General features: G+C 43.2%; 1 protein-coding gene across 3 annotated transcripts in view; it reads left to right on the top strand.

Moving 5' to 3' along the window:
• The window catches only part of LOC126339830 (fatty-acid amide hydrolase 2-A-like), a 168,276-nt gene that overhangs the window by 47,681 nt on the left and 101,275 nt on the right, over nt 1–19,320 (top strand). For 2 of the 3 annotated variants that reach the window (XM_050001665.1, XM_050001667.1), the window contains one exon: nt 18,295–18,502. In XM_050001665.1, the coding sequence (XP_049857622.1) occupies nt 18,311–18,502 (192 nt within the window). In that variant the 5' untranslated portion in view covers nt 18,295–18,310. Of the gene's footprint in view, nt 1–2,938; nt 3,061–18,294; nt 18,503–19,320 lie in introns of those variants that run through there. The other variant, XM_050001664.1, reaches the window with a different exon arrangement.

Genomic DNA, 19,320 nt, shown 5'->3' with positions numbered 1-19,320 from the left:
TTAACAGTCGATTTAAATTCTGCATACCAGTGCACAGTTTGTGCCTTCTCCTGAAATGACGCTTGGATGGGCAACAAAGAAACAATGAAAATGCGCCGAACGACTTCAGTTTCGTCCTCACGCAACCTACAAGTACGACTTGAAACAAAGAAATATTCAATACTTTTAAACCGTCTCAAAAAATAGGGCATCTCGCTGTAGACATCCCATATTGTTCGTTCAGTTGCACCGGTTGGTTATAATTAAAGAGGTCAGGCTGTAATTATCGTACAGCAGCGTAGATATTCTAAAGCGTTAATGCGGAACCGATTAATGCTGGAAAACAACTTAGTTCCAATTTTGGCCACTAGGTGCAAACCTAGCGCTGTGAATGCAAGAAAGAGGTACAGTAAACTTTCTCATATGGATTAGGAACGGGTCGTGGGCAGAAAAGGTCAGACCAGTGTGAAAGGCATAATGTTGATGATGTCGTTAACTGCCGCTTACACAAATAGTTCTATATGAGCACTGGTGACATCGACGAGATGTTGTACACCGCACCTGGTGGCCAAAATTGAAACTAAGGAAATGGGCTTGTTTCCAGCAAGACAAGTATATGATTAGAGCCAACGGTGTTGTCGCAGTGGTGACATCGTTTCCCGTCAGATCACCGTAGTTAATCGCTATCGGGCTTGGATAACACTTGGATGGACGACCGTCCGGTCTGCCGAGCATTAATAGCAAGCGGGGTGCATTCAGTCGTTGCGAGGGCAGTTGACGAGCTGTCTGACTGAGAAATAGCGGCACAGTCGGGAGAGCCCTGTGCTGACCACTTGTCCCTCCATATTCGCATCCAGTGATATCGGCTGAGGATGACACGGTGATGGGTCAGTACCGTTGGGACTTTCGAGGCCTGTTTCAACGGGAAGAGAGAGAGAAAGGAGAGAGAGAGAGAGTACACGGACAGCGCGACGATGCCTGCAGTAGAACCCACACCCTTGACATGTAGCGGTCAGAGAGAGCTGCGGCGACAGCGGCGCGCCCAGTGACAATGCTGGCCGTATGAGTGGCACCACGTCATCTTTTCATACGAGTTCCGGCTCTGTGTGGAGCATCACTTCGGATGCACACGTTTGTGGAGGCTCTGGGGAGAACGAACGTTATTAGACTGCAATCGTCATCGTCATACAGGCTCAGCAGCTCGGATAAAAGTATAAGAGTTCCATTGTTTGTGCAACATGGTGAACAGAAACGGCACAAAACACATTCAGTTCCGGTGAGTCTCTTTTATTTTCGACGACGATGCCAGAATTTGGTGACCTCCTTACATTATGGCGGTTTACTTTGCCTGACTGATGAAACGTCGATTCGTCCTGAAAGATGAGTCGTTCGGTAAAAGTGTCCTCTGTCACATCCCGAAGAAATAAAATGCAAAAATTGTGTCCTCTGTTACGGTCGCCGGGACGCAATTACTGCAATAACTGCATCTTGTGAGGCTTCATATACAGGCGTCGTTTCAGAAGAGGCCACACCTTTCTTTGGGGAACTTGAAGTTCCTGGTGGATACGTCTGACATTTTCATCAGACGTGCGTGGCCGACGTGTGCTGCTCCCATTTCACATGCAGCCTACTTCCAAGCATTCTGTATGACAGTCATAAATCTGCTTCCGCAAAAGCGGCTTCTTGCTGAATCGACGGTGGTATGCACGTTGCACTTGAACAATTTCAAATTTCAACAAACAAAATTATTTCTCTTGTAGTGTAGGCGCCTTGTTGTTACACACAACAGCGCAGCTGCGTCAAAAGTTTGAACCTTCATCTATTCAGTGACATGTAAAATGTATTTCTATCTTTTATAGATTGTCTGCAATAAACAACTGAATGCTGTTCTTACTTTTCGAATCATTCTGTGTAACTTTTACGTGAATTAAGACATAAATTTGGGACGAACTTCAATTTATGCATAAGACTGCACTGTTTGTTTTCAAAAGACCCATCCATGCACATACACTGCTGGCTATTAAAACAGCAACACCAGAAAAAATAACAAATTATGAACTTTTGTTTATCAGTATAATAACAAGAACACATGATTAAATTGTAGGTTTTTTGTAGGTGAACAGGGCGCGAAATGTAGTACAGACAGCCACAGTGGCTTAATCGGGTTGGACGTCGAGTCGATCTCAACTTGGACGACATATGGGTACGACTTCCCACACTGGTTCAGCTACAGTTGATCAATCATAGTGGCTGGGGACAAGTGGCGTGCCCGTCTCTCGATGACGTATTGTGAACTGACGAGAGATTTAAAGAATGTGTTGGTCAGGGTAACAGTCGAACCACCTCTGTATCGAGGTGAGTCATGGCAGCACGGGCAACTTACCGTCTTGCGTTATCTTGTCGAAAGTTAACGTCACGGAGACCTCAGAGTTTAAGATGGCCAAAAACGTAACGGAGCTGCTGTCAAAATTAATGGCTATGACCATGACCAATGTATCAGCACTCCAGCTGAGTTGGCAAGTGATGGTTGGAGTGCTGACACATTATCTGCGTATCCAGTAATGCTGGCAACTGGTGGGTTATGCATGGGGATCATATCAACGTGTACGCATCAAAATAGCCTGAAGATGACGCAATGAAGCGTTGAAACTGGTAGCGACAAAATAAAATCATAAGGTGTTTTTATTTTTTTTATCACAATGTGTATCTATCTTTCGCAGTTCGTCTGTAATAAACAACTGAAATCCTTTCTTTTCGAATCACCCTGTAGTTTTGTGAAATCGCATCTTTTTGAAACATCGTGTATTATCATATTAAACTCAGCCGCAGTCCACCGTCGTCGACAGAGGCCGGCGAGTATCTGTTGATGCTATAGCGGTGACCTCGGATGCGGTTAGCGGACGATGACTCGGGTTTTATGACTAGCGACTCTCTCCGGTTTCTCCGATACTCTGCTGGTGGGGATGCTCAAGCCGAAGGCAGCTGAGAGAAACTGAGGACGCTGTGTGCGGCCAGGTATGTTATTAAGCCGAGCGGATGCGGAACGTGTCTCTGTCGGAAGAGCATGCAGTTAGTGATCAGGTTCGTACTTAGATATTAATATTTTGTTGCCACAAGCAGTTAAGTGTAACTAGTTGTAGTGTGTTTTCGCAACGTATTTGATTAATGTTGTGCTTTTGAGTGTTCGGCCGAGATGTTGATTGTGTTTATGCACAATATTTTGACATCGGACCCAGAGGCTGTGACTTGCCGCCGAGGACCCAAATCAGATTATGAAGTATCGTCAGTGTCGCATCGCTATTTATACCAGAGTTCACAGGGCAACCTTTGCTGAACCATGAGCCCGAAGCATACGCTTACTTAAGCTCGAGGGCCACCTCGTCGAGAGACGGGACAGCAGTGCTCCGAGTGCTTAAAGTCGAAACTACAGCGTCCGTGACATTCTTTATGGCGTAACGCACCGATATGAATGGCACCCGTTCCTTGACAAGTCAAGCCAACAAATTGTGCCTCAAAACGAACATTTTTGAGAGTACATTCATTTTATGTACTCCCCATCTTCAGATGTTTGAATTTATTTACGCGTCGTGAACATTGTATCTCAGCTTACGGCGTTTTGCAATGGCTGTGTTAAAACCTTTCGTCGCAAAACTCTGAAACGTCGTTAGTAAAGAAAATGCTCAAGACAAGTAAAAAATGCAAATATCTGAAGATAGGTTACCAGGCACCTTTAAACGTCACTACGAAAAAAAACGCCTATAAAAGCTGCTGGTTACAGGTAATTCATTAAAATTACGTTAATTTTCAGCAGTTGTAGTGTTCTAATACGCCCATAACGGATGTTGTTGTTGTTGTGGTCTTCAGTCCTGAGACTGGTTTGATGCAGCTCTCCATGCTACTCTATCCTGTGCAAGCTTCTTCATCTCCCAGTACCTACTGCAACCTACATCCTTCTGAATCTGCTTGGTGTATTCATCTCTTGGTTTCCCTCTACGATTTTTACCCCCTACGCTGCCCTCCAGTACTAAATTGGTGATTCCTTGATGCCTCAGAACGTGTCCTACCAACCGATCCCTTCTTCTAGTCAAGTTGTGCCACAAACTTCTCTTCTCCCCAATCCTATTCAACACCTCCTCATTAGTTATGTGATCTACCCATCTAATCTTCAGCATTCTTCTGTGGCACCACATTTCGAAAGCTTCTATTCTCTTCTTGTCCAAACTATTTATCGTCCATGTTTCACTTCCATACATGGCTACACTCCATACAAATACTTTCAGGAATGACTTCATGACACTTAAATCTATACTCGATGTTAACAAATTTCTCTTCTATAACGGATAAGAATTATTTAATAATGTTAATGCAAGAAAGAATAGAAAAACAAAAAAACGGCAATGGGATAGGCAATCACAGTTGACGAACAATCAGGAGTAACTTGGCGAATTTCTTCCGCGTGTCGTATTGCCTGCCTATTACTGTCACGTCACTCGTTGCTGTAAATATTTTTACTGTCTGACAGCTGTAACGACAGTAGCGTCCCTAGCGCTAAGAAAGGCAGCCGTAAGATTAATGTTTATTTTTAATAATTTTTCTTCTTAATTAAAGAAATTGTTATTAAATTTTTGTGTTTCAAGTATTAGTAAATTATCAAGCAATATGAATGATCGTGAACTAAATGTAAAAACAGCCGAATCTCACTGATACATAACTTACAAATTATTCATGAAGAAATACTTTCTAACATGTGGTTAACTGCACCTTACTCGGCTGAACGAAAATGAATATAAAAACACATTTCATGCGTGTTGTTATTATGATAGTCACTTTGTTGTCAAGTAACAGTTTTGTATGGCTTCTAATGAAATGCACCTTCTTATACTTCACTCGACTTTCTAATAGAGGAGTATTTTTGTAAATGTAATTACTTTTGCTTTAAAAGCGAATATGTCGAAGATTCTTGCCATTCGTGGCTCAGATGTTGCAACAGTTGTGGAACTTGTTTGTTCTGTGTTCAGAAACAGTTTCATCGCTCTTGACGTTTTATGATCACGTCTGTGTGGTTTTCCCTTCAGCTAAGGTTGTGGTAGCTTATTTTCTGTCTAAATCTAGGTATTACGTTCCACACGAGTTTCCTACGTTCCACATTCACTGATTTGGCTGGAAGCGTAGTGAGTAAAACTTCAGGTTCATACGACGTCTTCCTGCAAAGGTCGGATCTTCTGCTGTTTACTAGCCATTGTTTGTTCTCAGAAGAGAACTATAGCCCTCAGTAGATATCTCTAGGTTAGCAGAGAATCGTAAATAAACTGCCCTGTAATGTACCATTTCACATCTCTGTCCTTAGGGAGGTAAAGAAAGACAAATGTAGTGTAATTTTTGCAGTTACTGCCAATTTGTATGGCCTATAAGCGCTTCTCATAGTAAAATTCAGTCCAATCAAACCTCTAAAGGCCCTACGGTGCTGACCGATCCCCGTGTCCCCGTGTCATCAATAGCCGTTAAGATGTGGAAGGGCATGAGGTCAGCACACCGCTCTCCCGGACGACGGCAGTTTTCATGACCGACACCTCTACTTCTCAAAGTAGCTTATCAGTTGACCTCACAAGGGCTGAGTGCACCCCGCTTGCCAATAGCGCTTGGCAGCTCCGGACGGTAACCCATCCAAGTGCTAGCGATGCCCGATAGCGCTTAACTTCGATGGTCTGACGGCAAGGCCGTTGACCTGTTGTAAAAAATTCAATATAAACGACACTATTCTTACTCATTCGACATCGTATACAGAAGTATATACATTACTGCAGCACTGCTTTTGCGCTGTATAACAGAAACGAGCAGGAGTTTCGTGACAGTGTGTTAGACTATAACCGCTTCTCTCGGTGCTGTTGGCCGAATTCGACTCCTGGCACCTGCTATGCCCTTCGTTGCACATTTCTTTTACAGAGGCCGCACTGCAACTCCGTGAAACGCACATTCTGCCAGCGTTTTCTCGTGCTGATCGGTGATATGACTGAAGATGTCTTAATAAACTGAATATCCGTCCACAGACCGGGTTTAAATTGAAACCTATGTCAAAATTTATTAGGTTTGCCGAGACATTGGTCTCGATAGACTCTGTAACAGCCGCGTGGTTTGAGGCGCCATGTCACGGACTGCGTGGCCCCTCCCGACGGAGGTCGAGTCCTCCCTAGGGTATGGGTGTGCGTGTGTTGTTCTTAACATAAGTTAGTTTAAGTAGTATGTAAGTCTAGGGACCGATAACCTCAGCAGTTTGGTCCCTTAAGAAATCGCACACATTTAAATATATTTTGACTCATTAACTGTACTGTCCTACAACTGAAACGTTTGCTCCACAATACAGATCTTGTCCTGTTTCATTTCATGAAGATGAAGTCGGTATTAGACGACATACTTATCGTGTGCAAGTCAACTCCAAGTGTACAAGACTTTTTCGCTAGCCCTATTACACAAGGCAACTAACCTGCAAGTCTATACCAGCGCCCCAACAGTACACATTCAGCACCACAAACTTGTTTACGTCGATTACGTCGATTACGTCGATGTGCGTGAAAGTTGTTATTTTTGTAAAGCTTCTATTTTCTCATATTAAAAATTCTAGCTTTATATTTATTAAGCAGTGGTTGTTATCTTGTGCAGCTTTAATGAAATTATGTTATGATTATACAGAATTATGGACAAAAGTGTTGTGACCGAGCGGTTCTAGGCGCTTGAGTCCGGAACCGCTCCGCTGCTACGGTCGCAGGTTCGAATCCTGCCTCGGGCATGGATGTGTGTGATGTCCTTAGGTTAGTTAGGTTTAAGTAGTTCTATGTCTAGTGTTGGTTCAAATGGCTCTGAGCACTATGGGACCCTAGAACTTAGAACTACTTAAACCTAACTAACTTAAGGACAACACACAACACCCAGCCATCACGAGCCAGAGAAAATCCCTGACCCCGCTGGGAATCGAACCCGGGAACCCGGGCGTGGGAAGCGAGAACGCTACCGCACGACCACGAGATGCGGGCTATGTCTAGGGGACTGATGACCTCAGATGTAAAGTGCCATAGTGCTCAGAGCCATTTTTTTGGACAAAGGTGTTCGTTTTATGTCATGCTGGTAAAAACAAGTGATTACCGCATCTATGTTTACGTTTCACAACATTTTAGACATGGAGAAAGCAATTATGCAACATTTGCCGTGACAATGTGTGCCGTAGTCGTTAGGAGAAGGAAAGAAGTCAGGAGTAGGAATTGGGTTCGCCCTGGCTGGGAAGAACGGGTGAACGCAGGGACATATGCTCCCTGTTAATGAAGGAGTTGGGGTACAAAGATCTACAGGAATTTAGGAACTTCGTCACAATAGATGTGCCTTGTCGATGCGTACATGACGGGATTCTCGCAAGTGACACAGTAATGACAGAAACTATTTCACAACAGTGCGATCGCAAAGATATAAAAAGCTTTTACACTCAGCACTGGACGCGGCCGGCACGTGTGCTCTTATTATTGTGCTTATTCTTTCTTCCCTGTCCTTACTATCATGCTGAAACAATGCAAAAGATGCTTGTAGATCAAACACATGCGATACTTTCACTAAGTAATGTACACATATAAAAAGTGAAATTTTATGCACATTTAAGTAAAACACGTAACTCGGGATTAAACCTATGTAGACGTACCTTACTATGGAACAGCTACCATTAGATATACAACTTTACTCAACGGCAACACAAAAAAGAGAATTTTCGTTTGTTTTATTACCGTATTTATAAAAAATTACTGACTAAAAAATGTGTACAGTATCTCCCACAATAGCAAAAGAGTGCCCAAGCTCTCACGTACTACTCTCGGACTGACAGCACGTGGAAACAATAACAAGCAGAAAGCTAGCTCAAAATCCTGCGTTTTGCGGATGAGCGCGCATGTTTACTGGGCATGTGCGGATCCACTGCGGAATAGCGCGGTTCCTATTTCTCCACGGCGGATAAACCGTCTGCTGAAATCGCAGCTTCATCTCTTCTGCCTCTTGGTGGCAGGCTGTCCACACATAACTTGAGCACGTTGGGTGTGTCGTGCAATGAGGCTTTATGTTCGGGGCGATGCTCACTCACAGCGGACTTGGTTGGCTGTTTTATTCGGGTGTACCGCGGCACAATTGATCGGAAAAGAAAACGGTAATTATTCCATTTTACCAGTATGACACAAAACGAATACTTTAGTCCATAATTCTGTATCGTTGCACCAACACCAAGTTTCTAGGACTGTATAAGTGAAATTAAAATGTTGGGAGGCGGCCGCTGTGGTCGAGCGGTTCTAGGCGCTTCAGTCCGGAACCACGCAGCTGCTACGGTCGCAGGTTCGAAACCTGCCTCGGGCATGGATGGGTGTGATGTCCTTAGGTTAGTTAGGTTTAAGTAGTTCTAAGTCTAGGGGACTGATGAACTCGGATGTTAAGTCCCATAGTGCTTAGAGCCATTTTAAAATGTTGGAAAACCTGATAAACTGCGGCGGATATTGTTTAAATCTTCAAATTTGTGTGAATTCCTAAGAGACCAAACTGCTTAGGTCATCAGTCCCTAGACTTACACACTACTTAAACTAACTTATGCTAAGAACAACACACATACTTGAGTCTCCGGCGAGAGGGGCCACGCAGTCCCTGACATGACGCCTCAAACAGTTTGGTGTCCGCCACTCAGTTTATTGAGATTTTGCCGACCCTCTCAACCATCAAAGCTGGGAAACGCTAAAGAGAGCGTCCGTTCCAGGGAATATTATTACGGACTGTGAAAAACAAAGGGCATCAAAGACCTTAGAGGGCATCTGGAATCGAACAGCGGTGCAAGACGGAACAAAAGTTGACAGTAAGGTTGTAGTCCACACGGCGAGTATACAATCAGCACAACTCACACCGCGTAAAAAGGACGACAGGGGCGGTCCTTGAAATATTGCAAATAAAATGTAAACTACAGCTCGTCTGTGTACCCGGAAGCGCGCCATTAGTTATAGTGTGTGATGAGTTAAAATTTCTTCTCTTGATTGCTGGTGAAAATGATCCGTATTTATGTAGATATGTCGCTACTGACTGTTGCTAAACAAAGAAAAATTCTCAGTCATTCTTCTACTTTTCTCTTTCCAGTCACTCCTGGCGATAGATTTTCTTTAATGTGTTTATATTTTTTAGAAATACATCAACAGTGGGAGGAAAGAGTTTCTCTTTCAATCTCTCAGTCATTAGTTTCCTTATATCAGATACCGCTTACGTTTTGAAGATGCCACATGTCTGAAGCGCTCAAATGCAACTACAGTCCGCAATTATAGTTAGATGATACCGTGTTGCTGTTTCTCCTCGCTGCCATATAATCAGGTACTTCCGTGTGGACTTAACGAGCTGCTAATGGATCACGTAATTAGGATTGTTGTTGTCATTCCGAAGACTGGCTTTAGACACCTGTGGACGGTTGTCTGTCTGTGGAAGTGTCAGTGTTTCTGCGTAATTACTGCCGCTTATATATATATGGACGTGTTTACCGTAATCAGTCCTTGTTCTCCCCCTAAGTTTTTACCCCCATTCCCCCCTCAACAATCCTTTCATTGCCAAATTAACTATCTCTTGATTCCTCATGCTCTGTCTTGTCAGTGTATGCCACATTTACATGGGTTGGATAAAAAGAAGTGGCAGCACTGTTATAATTCATACCAGGCTTTGTTGACAGATGTTCACTGTACTACATGCCCTCAATATAATCGCCCCACATCTCGATCACCTTCTCCCCACACATGGAAGGCGTCATGCGCTGTCAGTGTGGCCATCTCTGTCGACGTCTCTCAAGGACTGGCCTTTGCGACGGAAGATACCTTCTCTTGTATTGAAGCACGTGACATTAGAAGGTTCTTTCGTTTTGGCGAACACGTGGTAATCGCATGGACTTATATCGGATGTATACGATGATGTTTCAGTATCTCCCACTCCCATGTAAGCAGGAGCTCCTTTGTGGGGTCCACCATGTGGAATCTTGCATTCTTATGAAGTATAATGGAATGCAGTGCTTTTTCAGTGTGGGACGAAAGCGATGACTCAAGAAGTATCAGTATCAGGGGGCAGTAACCTTCTACCCTTGAGGTACTTTACATTCCCTTTTCTTATCCCGAGCTCTTAGAGTAATCATGTAAGTTTTATTCGCGCATGGTGCCATATTGTAATTTTTATTGTGCCATCATTCATAATTTGAATACTAATTCAGTATATGTAATTTTATTTTCTTATTCGTGGTTATTTACTCCTTTCACCATCTGCTTATATTTAAAATGTGATTTGCAGTTCACTGTCTTAATAACGACACTTTTGTTAATTTCTCTGATGAGGCTGCGATCGAGCGATAGTCGCTCTCTCCCGAACCCATTTTTGTATTAGAAACGAGCCTGTGTCTTTTGGTGAGGCTGTCCGCCTTTCATATCAATGCAAACTATACATGTGATATGGACAGTTAATTTTCAAATTTTTTAGTGGTCATCAGAAAGGTAATCTAAACGAGATCGCGATCTGGAATAATGCTTCCACTTCCTCATTGCAACGCACATAACTTCAAAAATATTAGTTCTGGTTTTAACACAGGATTTAAATGCTAATATCAGACAGCAACTAGTTTTTTTTTTAATTTTCCACTGAAATGGCTATCTCTCGCAGATAAAATAAATGCATAAATAAATAAATAAATAAATAATCCTCTGATATACAAAACACGAGGCAGTATTAAATAAATGATACAACTTTAAAAAGAGTAGTAATGTCTGGCGACCTTGATAGGACATTTTTATTTTCTTGATTAGTGTACGTGAAAAATCTGTTTTACCAAAACGTAATACCATGTAAGGTAGATGCCAGACATAGTTTTAAAGGAAGAATTTTCAGAGGTGTTGTCTACTCCCGATGGAGGTAACCAACAGAAACCTCGTTCGACTAATACAATAATATTTCTCGTCTGTCTGGGCTCTGTAGGCCTACCATGTAATATTGATTCAGGAAATAGGAGCCAAAGAAGAGAAGCGCTTTGTGACACAACTTCATTTAGAAATCGCGAAAGCGTCACGGAGATGCTCATCCGATTCCAGTGTCAAAAGCTACAAGAGAATCGTCGTTCATCACTGTGTGGTTTACTATTAAAATTCATAGAGTGTGCGTTCCTAGAAGAGTCAGTTAATATAATGCTTCCTCCTACGTATCTATCGCGAAGAGACAATGACGGTAAAATTAGAAACAATCGATCCTCTTCCATTCTGGTTTTCCCACAGTCCATGTTTCACTACCATACAATGCTGTGTTCCACATGTACATTCTCAGAAATTTCTTCCTCAAATTAAGGCCTAAGTCTGATACTAGCTGGCATCTCTTGGCCAGGAATGCTCTCTTTCCCGGTGCTAATCTGCATTTTATGTCCTCCCTGCTCCGTCATGGGTTATTTTGCTGTATAGGTAACAGATTTCCTTAACTTTATCTATTTCGTGATCAGTAGTTTTGATGTTAAGTTTCTCGCGGTTCTCATTTCTGCTGCTTCTCATTACTTTTGTCATCCTTTGATGTACCCTCAGTCTATATTCTATACTCATTAGACTGTTCATTCCATTCAACAGATCCTGTAATTCATCTTCACTTTCACTGAGGTCAGCACGTCATTAGTCCCTCTCATCTATATCTGTACTCTGCAAGCCACCGTTCACGGCAGAGGGTACGTCCCTTTGCACCAGTTGTTAGGGTTTCTTCCTGTTCCTCTCAAGAATGGAGCGAGGGAAGAATGATTGAATGTCTCTGTGCGTGCAACAATTACTCTAATTTTATCATCACGGCCCCTGTGTGACAGGTACGTAAGGGGCTCTAATGAATTCCTAGAGTCATCATTTAAAGCCGGTTCTTGACACTATGTTAATAGACTTTCTCAGAAGAGTTTAAATCTTCAAGAGTCTTCAATTTCTCTGTGACAGTGTGCCACGTGTCAAACAAACCCGTGACCATTCGTGCTGCCATTCTCTGTATACGTTCAATATCCCCTGTTGGTCCCATTTGGTACGGGTCCCACACACCTGAGCAGTGTTCTTGATCCAGTCGCACGGATGATTTGTAAGCTATCTCCTTTACAGACTGATTGCACTCCCCCCCCCCCCCCCACCCTATTCTATCTGTTGTGGTTGGCAGGAGAGCCAACCCGTATAACTAAAGGAGGCCGAAATGCACGCGTTTTAGCTCACGCAGGCTGGCGTGAGGTCTGGAACATGGCAAGGGAATTAGACTTGAGAAAAACGGACGTAGCTGGTTGAATACTTAACTTTAATCCATTAATGACGAACGTCGCTCTTGACGGTACATGATTTTCGCAACATCAATAGTAACGGATAATGGCGCCTTGCTAGGTCGTAGCAAATAACGTAGCTGAAAGCTATGCTAACTATCGTTTCGGCAGATGAGAGCGCAGAAGTCAGTGAACCATCGCTAGCAAAGTCGGCTGTACAACTGGGGCGAGTGCTAGGAAGTCTCTCTAGACCTGCCTAGTGGCGGCGCTCGGTCTGCAATCACTGATAGTGGCGACACGCGGGTCCGACGTACACTAACGGACCGCGGCCGATTTAAAGGCTACCACCTAGCAAGTGTGGTGTCTGGCGGTGACACCACACCATCAATAAAAAGAAGTCTACCACCTTCTTTACTCACTGAACCGTGATTTATTTTCAAATAATATTCTTAAGAATTTATTTATTTACTAGCTATTCATTAAGAACATTACACTATTAAGCATGGAAGTAGTTGCCAGGGAGTAACTGACGAAATCAGAAGCAAATTCCTTTTAACATTTGGGAATTTTATTCACTTTAATAGTGCCTAAAAGCTTCCTCTAAATATCGAGCTACAGTTTATTCAGAGGCAGAAATAAACAAGTTTTGACTGTATGAGTTTTTTTGCCGCTCCCTTTTGACACGGCCGTAGTTACGACCCCTCACAACATTCTCTGAAAGACTACACTGGTACAATTCTGCAACACACCAGATTACTTTGAACTAAAGGTTTTAACAATTTACACAAGCACACAAACTATGCACCCCCGCAGGAGGGATGGAAATGGTACAAAACACTAAAAATTAAAATATTAACTTTGCCAGTGAAGGTGCAGCTTGATTTTAACTTCTAAGAAAGGTCTTACTGTGAAAGGATGCAACATTATATACCAAAATGATCATTTAAATAAAAGCCCATGAAATGCAGTCTTATATAAAATTCTACAAGGTTGGCCAAACAAGTTAAGATGCTCTACAGTACACAGATACCGCCTCTCAAGATGATAGGCAAGATCAAAACATATTTCAGGAATTAGGCCATTACACCCCAAGCAATAAATTCGTTAACACAACAAACATGACAGAGGCAGCTACTAACGTTCGGTCGATTGATAGGGAGATTACTGAACAACCCGAACCGCAGGTTGCTCTAACCCGCCCCTACTCCACAAGTGAAAATCGGACCACCCAATTTATAAACAACCACCTTCCCGCAGGTGGGCAAACGGAGAAGAATGGTGGGACGACCCTAAAGCAAAACGGCTGGTGGCCTCACCAAGAAAACAAGTAGAATTTAACAAGAGTAAATGCAACAACATACTATCAACAAAGAAAACAACGGACCCAAACAAAACACTGTGGGAACCTCCCTCCCCCCCCCCCCCCCCCAACTTTACGTGACCCTAATCAGATTCAAACCTCTTCTCTTTTTGTTGAAACTGGAGGACAACCATTTGATTCCTGGTCTCTGGATATGAAGTCAACCATTGTAGATCTTTCCCCCTAATCCCAAAATATTCCATCTTATGCAAGAGTATTACATGGTTGCCTATATAGCCCTTGCAAACCCTGAGATAGTTTATTTGGGTTAGGTTGTTTGAGGGAAGAGACCAAACAGCGAGGTCATCGGTCTCATCGGATTAGGGAAGGACGGGGAAGGAAGTCGGCCGTGCCCTTTCAAAGGAATCATCCCAGCATTTGCCTGGAGTGATTTAGGGAAATCACGGAAAACCTAAATCATGATGGCCGGACGCGGGATTGAACCGTCGTCCTCCCGAATGCGAATCCAGTCTGCTAAACATTGCTCCATCTCTCTCGGTCGGTCGTTTATTATCGAACACGCACGCCAACGTTATCAATAGAACATATTTATTATAAATGCTTTTATTGTGGAGTAAATCTTCATTTGAATATTGGGCCCCATAAGGTTCCCTTACTGTGCAGCGACCGCGGAATAAAAAATAATAAAGAATGTAGCAACCAGTCGCGTAACATAATTTATTTATCTTGTTGCAAGGCGATTTCGACTGATATCAGTCATCACCGGTGCCCTTTTCTAACCGATACATGCCATAAGTAGAAGTACTGTCCTTGGCAGATTTCTATCATTTAAAAAGTCGAAATCTATTTGCAACAAGATAAATAAATTATGTTTCCGCGACTGGTTGCTACATTCTTTATAATTTTGTAAATCTTCATGTTTGCTGAATTTCACTAATTGTTTCACTTCATGTCCTTTATGCAAAGGAATAAATGAGACGTAACTAATTTAAGTTAATTTAAACAGAAAATCTTCTAGGTGTTAGTCATGTAATTGTGTCAGTCACGTTTAAATGAATTGTAGCTGAGATTTCAGTCTTAAATTTGCAAAGAAACATGTCATTTTAACTTCGCCGCGTAAAGGTAATGTAGGCAGAGCCATTGATGGAGCGTGATGTTATCATGTTACCGCAACAGTCCTTTAAATTTTCTAAGTCCGTCGTCTTTCTCTTGGAAACATGGGAGTTTAACCAGGCTGCATCCCTCTTATGTAATAGTAATTGCTCTTACGTTGGGGCCGGCCGGAGTGGCAGTGCGGTTCTAGGCGCTACAGTCTGGAACGCGTGACCTCTGCGCTCGCAGGTTCGAATCCTGCGTCGGGCATGGATGTGTGTGATGTCCTTAGGTTAGTTAGGTAAGTAGTTCTAAGTTCTAGGGGACTGATGACCACAGCAGCTAAGTCCCATAGTGCTCAGAGACATTGAACCATCCTTACGTTGGGGATCCAATATCGCGAATCTAAACGAGGTAGTCTCTAGAGCATACGTGTTTACGTGACGAATTTCCTCTCCATCAATAGAGACATATCTTTCATTTCAAAATAGTAGACTGAGGCAACTATCGCAGTGGTATTCACTACGTGTGTTTTGATCTATAAAGACAATTAAATTACCAAATAGCCCACTCTTTCATTTTAAAGCTAACTTCATTTTGTATGCATCGGAATAAACGCCATTTTAAAAATCACTGCCACGTTGTATCCATATTTTACCCGTCTCGTCACTAATAGAATTTGTAACTCTTTTATTAAGGCAGTGACATGGACTCGTTTCAATATTTCTGTACTACGAGGATGGTTTGAAAAGTCCTCGGATTCACCACGAGAGGTCAGCGCTAGCGCAACAAGCTGTTCTCGTGATATTCTTTGGACTGTTGCATGTAAACACGTGCCACTTCTGTGCTCTTCGAAGAGAGCTGTGGCGGTGACATGGCTCTGTTGTTGTCCCCACGTAGTGATCTGCGAAGATGGAAAAAATCGAGATTCGAGCATTGATTTAGTACTTCATAAAGAAAGGTATGAGAACAAAGGACATCCATGCCGATTTCCGGAATACACAGGGAGACTGCTCCTTCATATTCAACTGTTGCCAAGTGGAAAAATGAGTTTGTTTGGTCGGGAGAGCTTAGATGATGATCCACTCAGTAGTCGGCCAAGATGTGTCACTAATCCAGAAATAATTGCAAAAGTGCAAAAAAAAGTAGTCATGGAGGATCGCCGATTGAAAGTGAGTAAAACTGCTCACGCTTGTCAAATGTCATCTGAATGGGTATACCACGTTTTAACTGAAGAATTAGAAATGAAAAAATTATCTGAAAGATGGGTGCCGCGACTCTTGACGTCGGATCAAAAACGCTTGAGAATGGACATATCGGACCAATGTTTGGCCCGTTTCAGGAGAAACGAACAAGATTTTTTTTTGCGCCGCTTTTGTGACCACAGATGAAACTTGCGTGCACTACTATACCCCAGAGACAAAACAACAGTCAGAGCAGTGGAAGTATGCTGATTCTCCGCCAAAGAAAGCAAAGACAATTCCTTTTGCGGGAAAGGTCATGGCATCAGTGTTCCGGGATGCGAAGCAGATTCTGTTTGTAGATTATCTCCCCACTGGGCAAACAATTACTGAAGAATGGCCACTATGCTAACCTCCTGGGCAAATTGCAACAAAAGATCCGCTCAAAAAGGCCAGGTTTAGCAAGGAAGAAAATCATCTTCCATCAAGACGATGCGCGCCCGTACACATGTACCGTCGCCATGGCAAAATTACACGCACTAAGGTAGTAATTGTTGACACACCCACCTTATTCACCCGATATGGCTCCGTCACACATCCATCTCTTCCCAAAACTGAAAATTGTTCTTGGTGGACGAAGATTCACTTCAAAGTAAGAATTGACAGCCGGAGTTAACTATTTTGCAGGCGTGAGGGAAACTAATTTTCGAGATGGGATCAAGGCACTGGAACATCGTTGGACCAAATGCATTAATCTACAAGGGCACTAAATTGACAAAAAAGTTTAAGTGATGTAAATATTTATTTTCTAGTCAGTTCCGAGAAGTTTTCAAACCATTATTGGATTTCGATTCCCCCCGAAGGGAGCAGGCTGGCAGTTTCATTACAAAGTTTCATGCTATGTGTGTTTTACTTAAATGTGCCACTTACAGCTAGCTTAAGCTCATCAACAGGCAGAGATTAACAATATAGTGACATTGACTTATATCATATGCATACCTACTCTACATTTCAGTATCTATATAAAATTATTATGAGACAAATGAAGAGTGGAAACAAAAAATGTTGTAAGTGGATTTTCAACATTTGAAAGACGTGATGTTTTTGTTGCCACTACCAGTGATGTTTTGACACTTTTTTCCACAATGCACGTGATCTTGGGAAAATAGTTTCAGATACATTAATTGGCGTGGATAAGATTTGGAATTTTTTTTCTATAGAATACTATCTTCCTCCAGCTCCTCCTCCTTCTTGTGAAGAATTCATTGACATACGTAAGACCACATTGCAGTTTCATTATTACGACTACTGCGCACGTTCAGACTGTTACTCTTCAGCATGTAAACTAAATCGGTCTCCTCGCCAATCGTGTAAAGCGACTGACGCTGGAAAGGCAACATTCGATTGTACAGGTGGGACTTTTTTTCCATTATTGGATTTCGATTCCCCCCGAAGGGAGCAGGCTGGCAGCAGGTTAGTACGCCGCTCTTCAGCCTACAGAACTTTTAAAACGTAAGAAGAGAAGAAACAATAAAAACAGGCGATAAAATGCTGGCATAAAATGTAAAACGGCGGAAAATTGTGGAAAGTTAAAACATAAATTTAATGGTGGGCGATGATAATAAAATACACAGGAAGGAGACAGGGAAAAAGTAGACAGACAATTAAAAACACGCGCACACACACACACACACACACACACACACACACACACACACACACACACACAAATATATATATATATATATATATATATATATATATATCACACCCTGCGACAGCATGATGTCCATTCGCAACACTTCGGAAAAGACGTACAACACTTAACAATCACTAGGAACACTGCACTAAAAGGTCGGCATGAAGATGACACTGCACAAGCAAAGGCAGATGGGAGGAGGGATCTGGACAGAGGAGGGCAAGAAAAATGAGGGAGAGGAAAAAACGAAAGGTGAGGGACAGGGGGGCGGGACGATGAAGGGAGAGGACTCAGAAGGGGGGAGCAGGGTAGACACGAGAGGAAATGGGGTAAGGCAGAGGGAGGAAAACGCAAAAGGACTTGGGGGAGAGAAAGGAGGCAGAGAGAGGGTAGGTGGGGAAAAAACAGGATGGAGGGGGGGGGGGAGGGGAGGGGAAGATGGAGCCCAGGAAAAGGACAAAGGAAAGGAGGGGGCTGAGGATCAGAGTTGATAGGAGGGATAAATGGAGGGAGAGAGGGCATCATCCGGCAGGGGGACAGGCGAGACCGATTCAGTTCAAACATGTAAACACTACAGCAAGAAACTATTAAGAGAATTTTGGTTTGGTGTTTGAAAGTTTATACGAAAGCGAGGACTAATCCGCAGAACCTTCGCACAAACAATAGTGCCTACACGAGCCGCTCACTTAAACGGCCAACAGAGAAGGCACTCGCCTGATCTGCTTCCTTTCTGCAGGAAACTAGGCGCCAGGATGCTGCGAACCGCGGCGTTGCGCTGCCTCTTCTGGGCGGTGCTGGGCGTTCAATGGGCGGCGCGCGCCGTCGTCTGGGCATGGTCGCACGCGCTGGCGCTCATGACTCCGCGTCGACGCCTCCCGCCCCCACAGGACTCGCTGCTGCTGCTGCCCGCGACCACGCTCGCCGCTCGCATACGCTCCGGGCAGGTAACCACCGACGTTTATTGCCACTCTCACTTTCAATGTTAACCGAACTTTCGAGGTTACGTTAACTAAGAGTTACTGGTCTCAGCGAGTCAAGCTTCATCTACTGTGATCTGACCCACAACCTCATCTTCACCTGCAGATTTATCCGCAAACCATTTTGCTACAAATAAGATAGACTTTTAGCAACACTCTCTTTAAGCCCAAATTTATACAGGGTGTTACGAAAAGGTACGGCCAAACTTTGAGGAAACATTCCTCACAAAAAATAAATAAAGAAAAAATGTTATGTGGACATGTATCCGGAAACGCTTAATTTCCATGTTAGAGTTCATTTCAGCTTCGTCAGTATGTACTGAACTTCCTCGATTCACCGCCAGTTGGCCCAATCGAAGGAAGGTAATGTTGACTTCGGTGCTTGTGTTGACATGCGACTCATTGCTCTACAGTACTGTCATCAAGCACATCAGTACGTAGCATCAACAGGTTAGTGTTCATCACGAACTTGGTTTTGCAGTCAGTGCAATGTTTACAAATGCAGAGTTGTCAGATGCCCATTTGATGTATGGATTAGCACGGGGCAATAGCCGTGGCGCGGTACGTTTGTATCGAGACGGATTTCCAGAACGAAGGTGTCCCGACAGGAAGACGTTCGAAGCAATTGATCGGCGTCTTAGGGAGCACGGAACATTCCAGCCTATGACTCGCGACTGGCGAAGACCTAGAACGACGAGGACACCAGCAATGGACGAGGCAATTCTTCGTGCAGTTGACAAAAATCCTAATGTCAGCGTCAGAGAAGTTGCTGTTGTACAAGGTAA

The sequence above is a fragment of the Schistocerca gregaria genome, chromosome 1 (assembly GCF_023897955.1).
Source record: "Schistocerca gregaria isolate iqSchGreg1 chromosome 1, iqSchGreg1.2, whole genome shotgun sequence".
In the NCBI taxonomy this organism is placed as follows: Eukaryota; Metazoa; Arthropoda; class Insecta; order Orthoptera; family Acrididae; genus Schistocerca; species Schistocerca gregaria.
The sequence above is the reverse complement of the archived record's forward strand: the minus strand, read 5'-3'. Positions and strand labels throughout refer to the sequence as shown.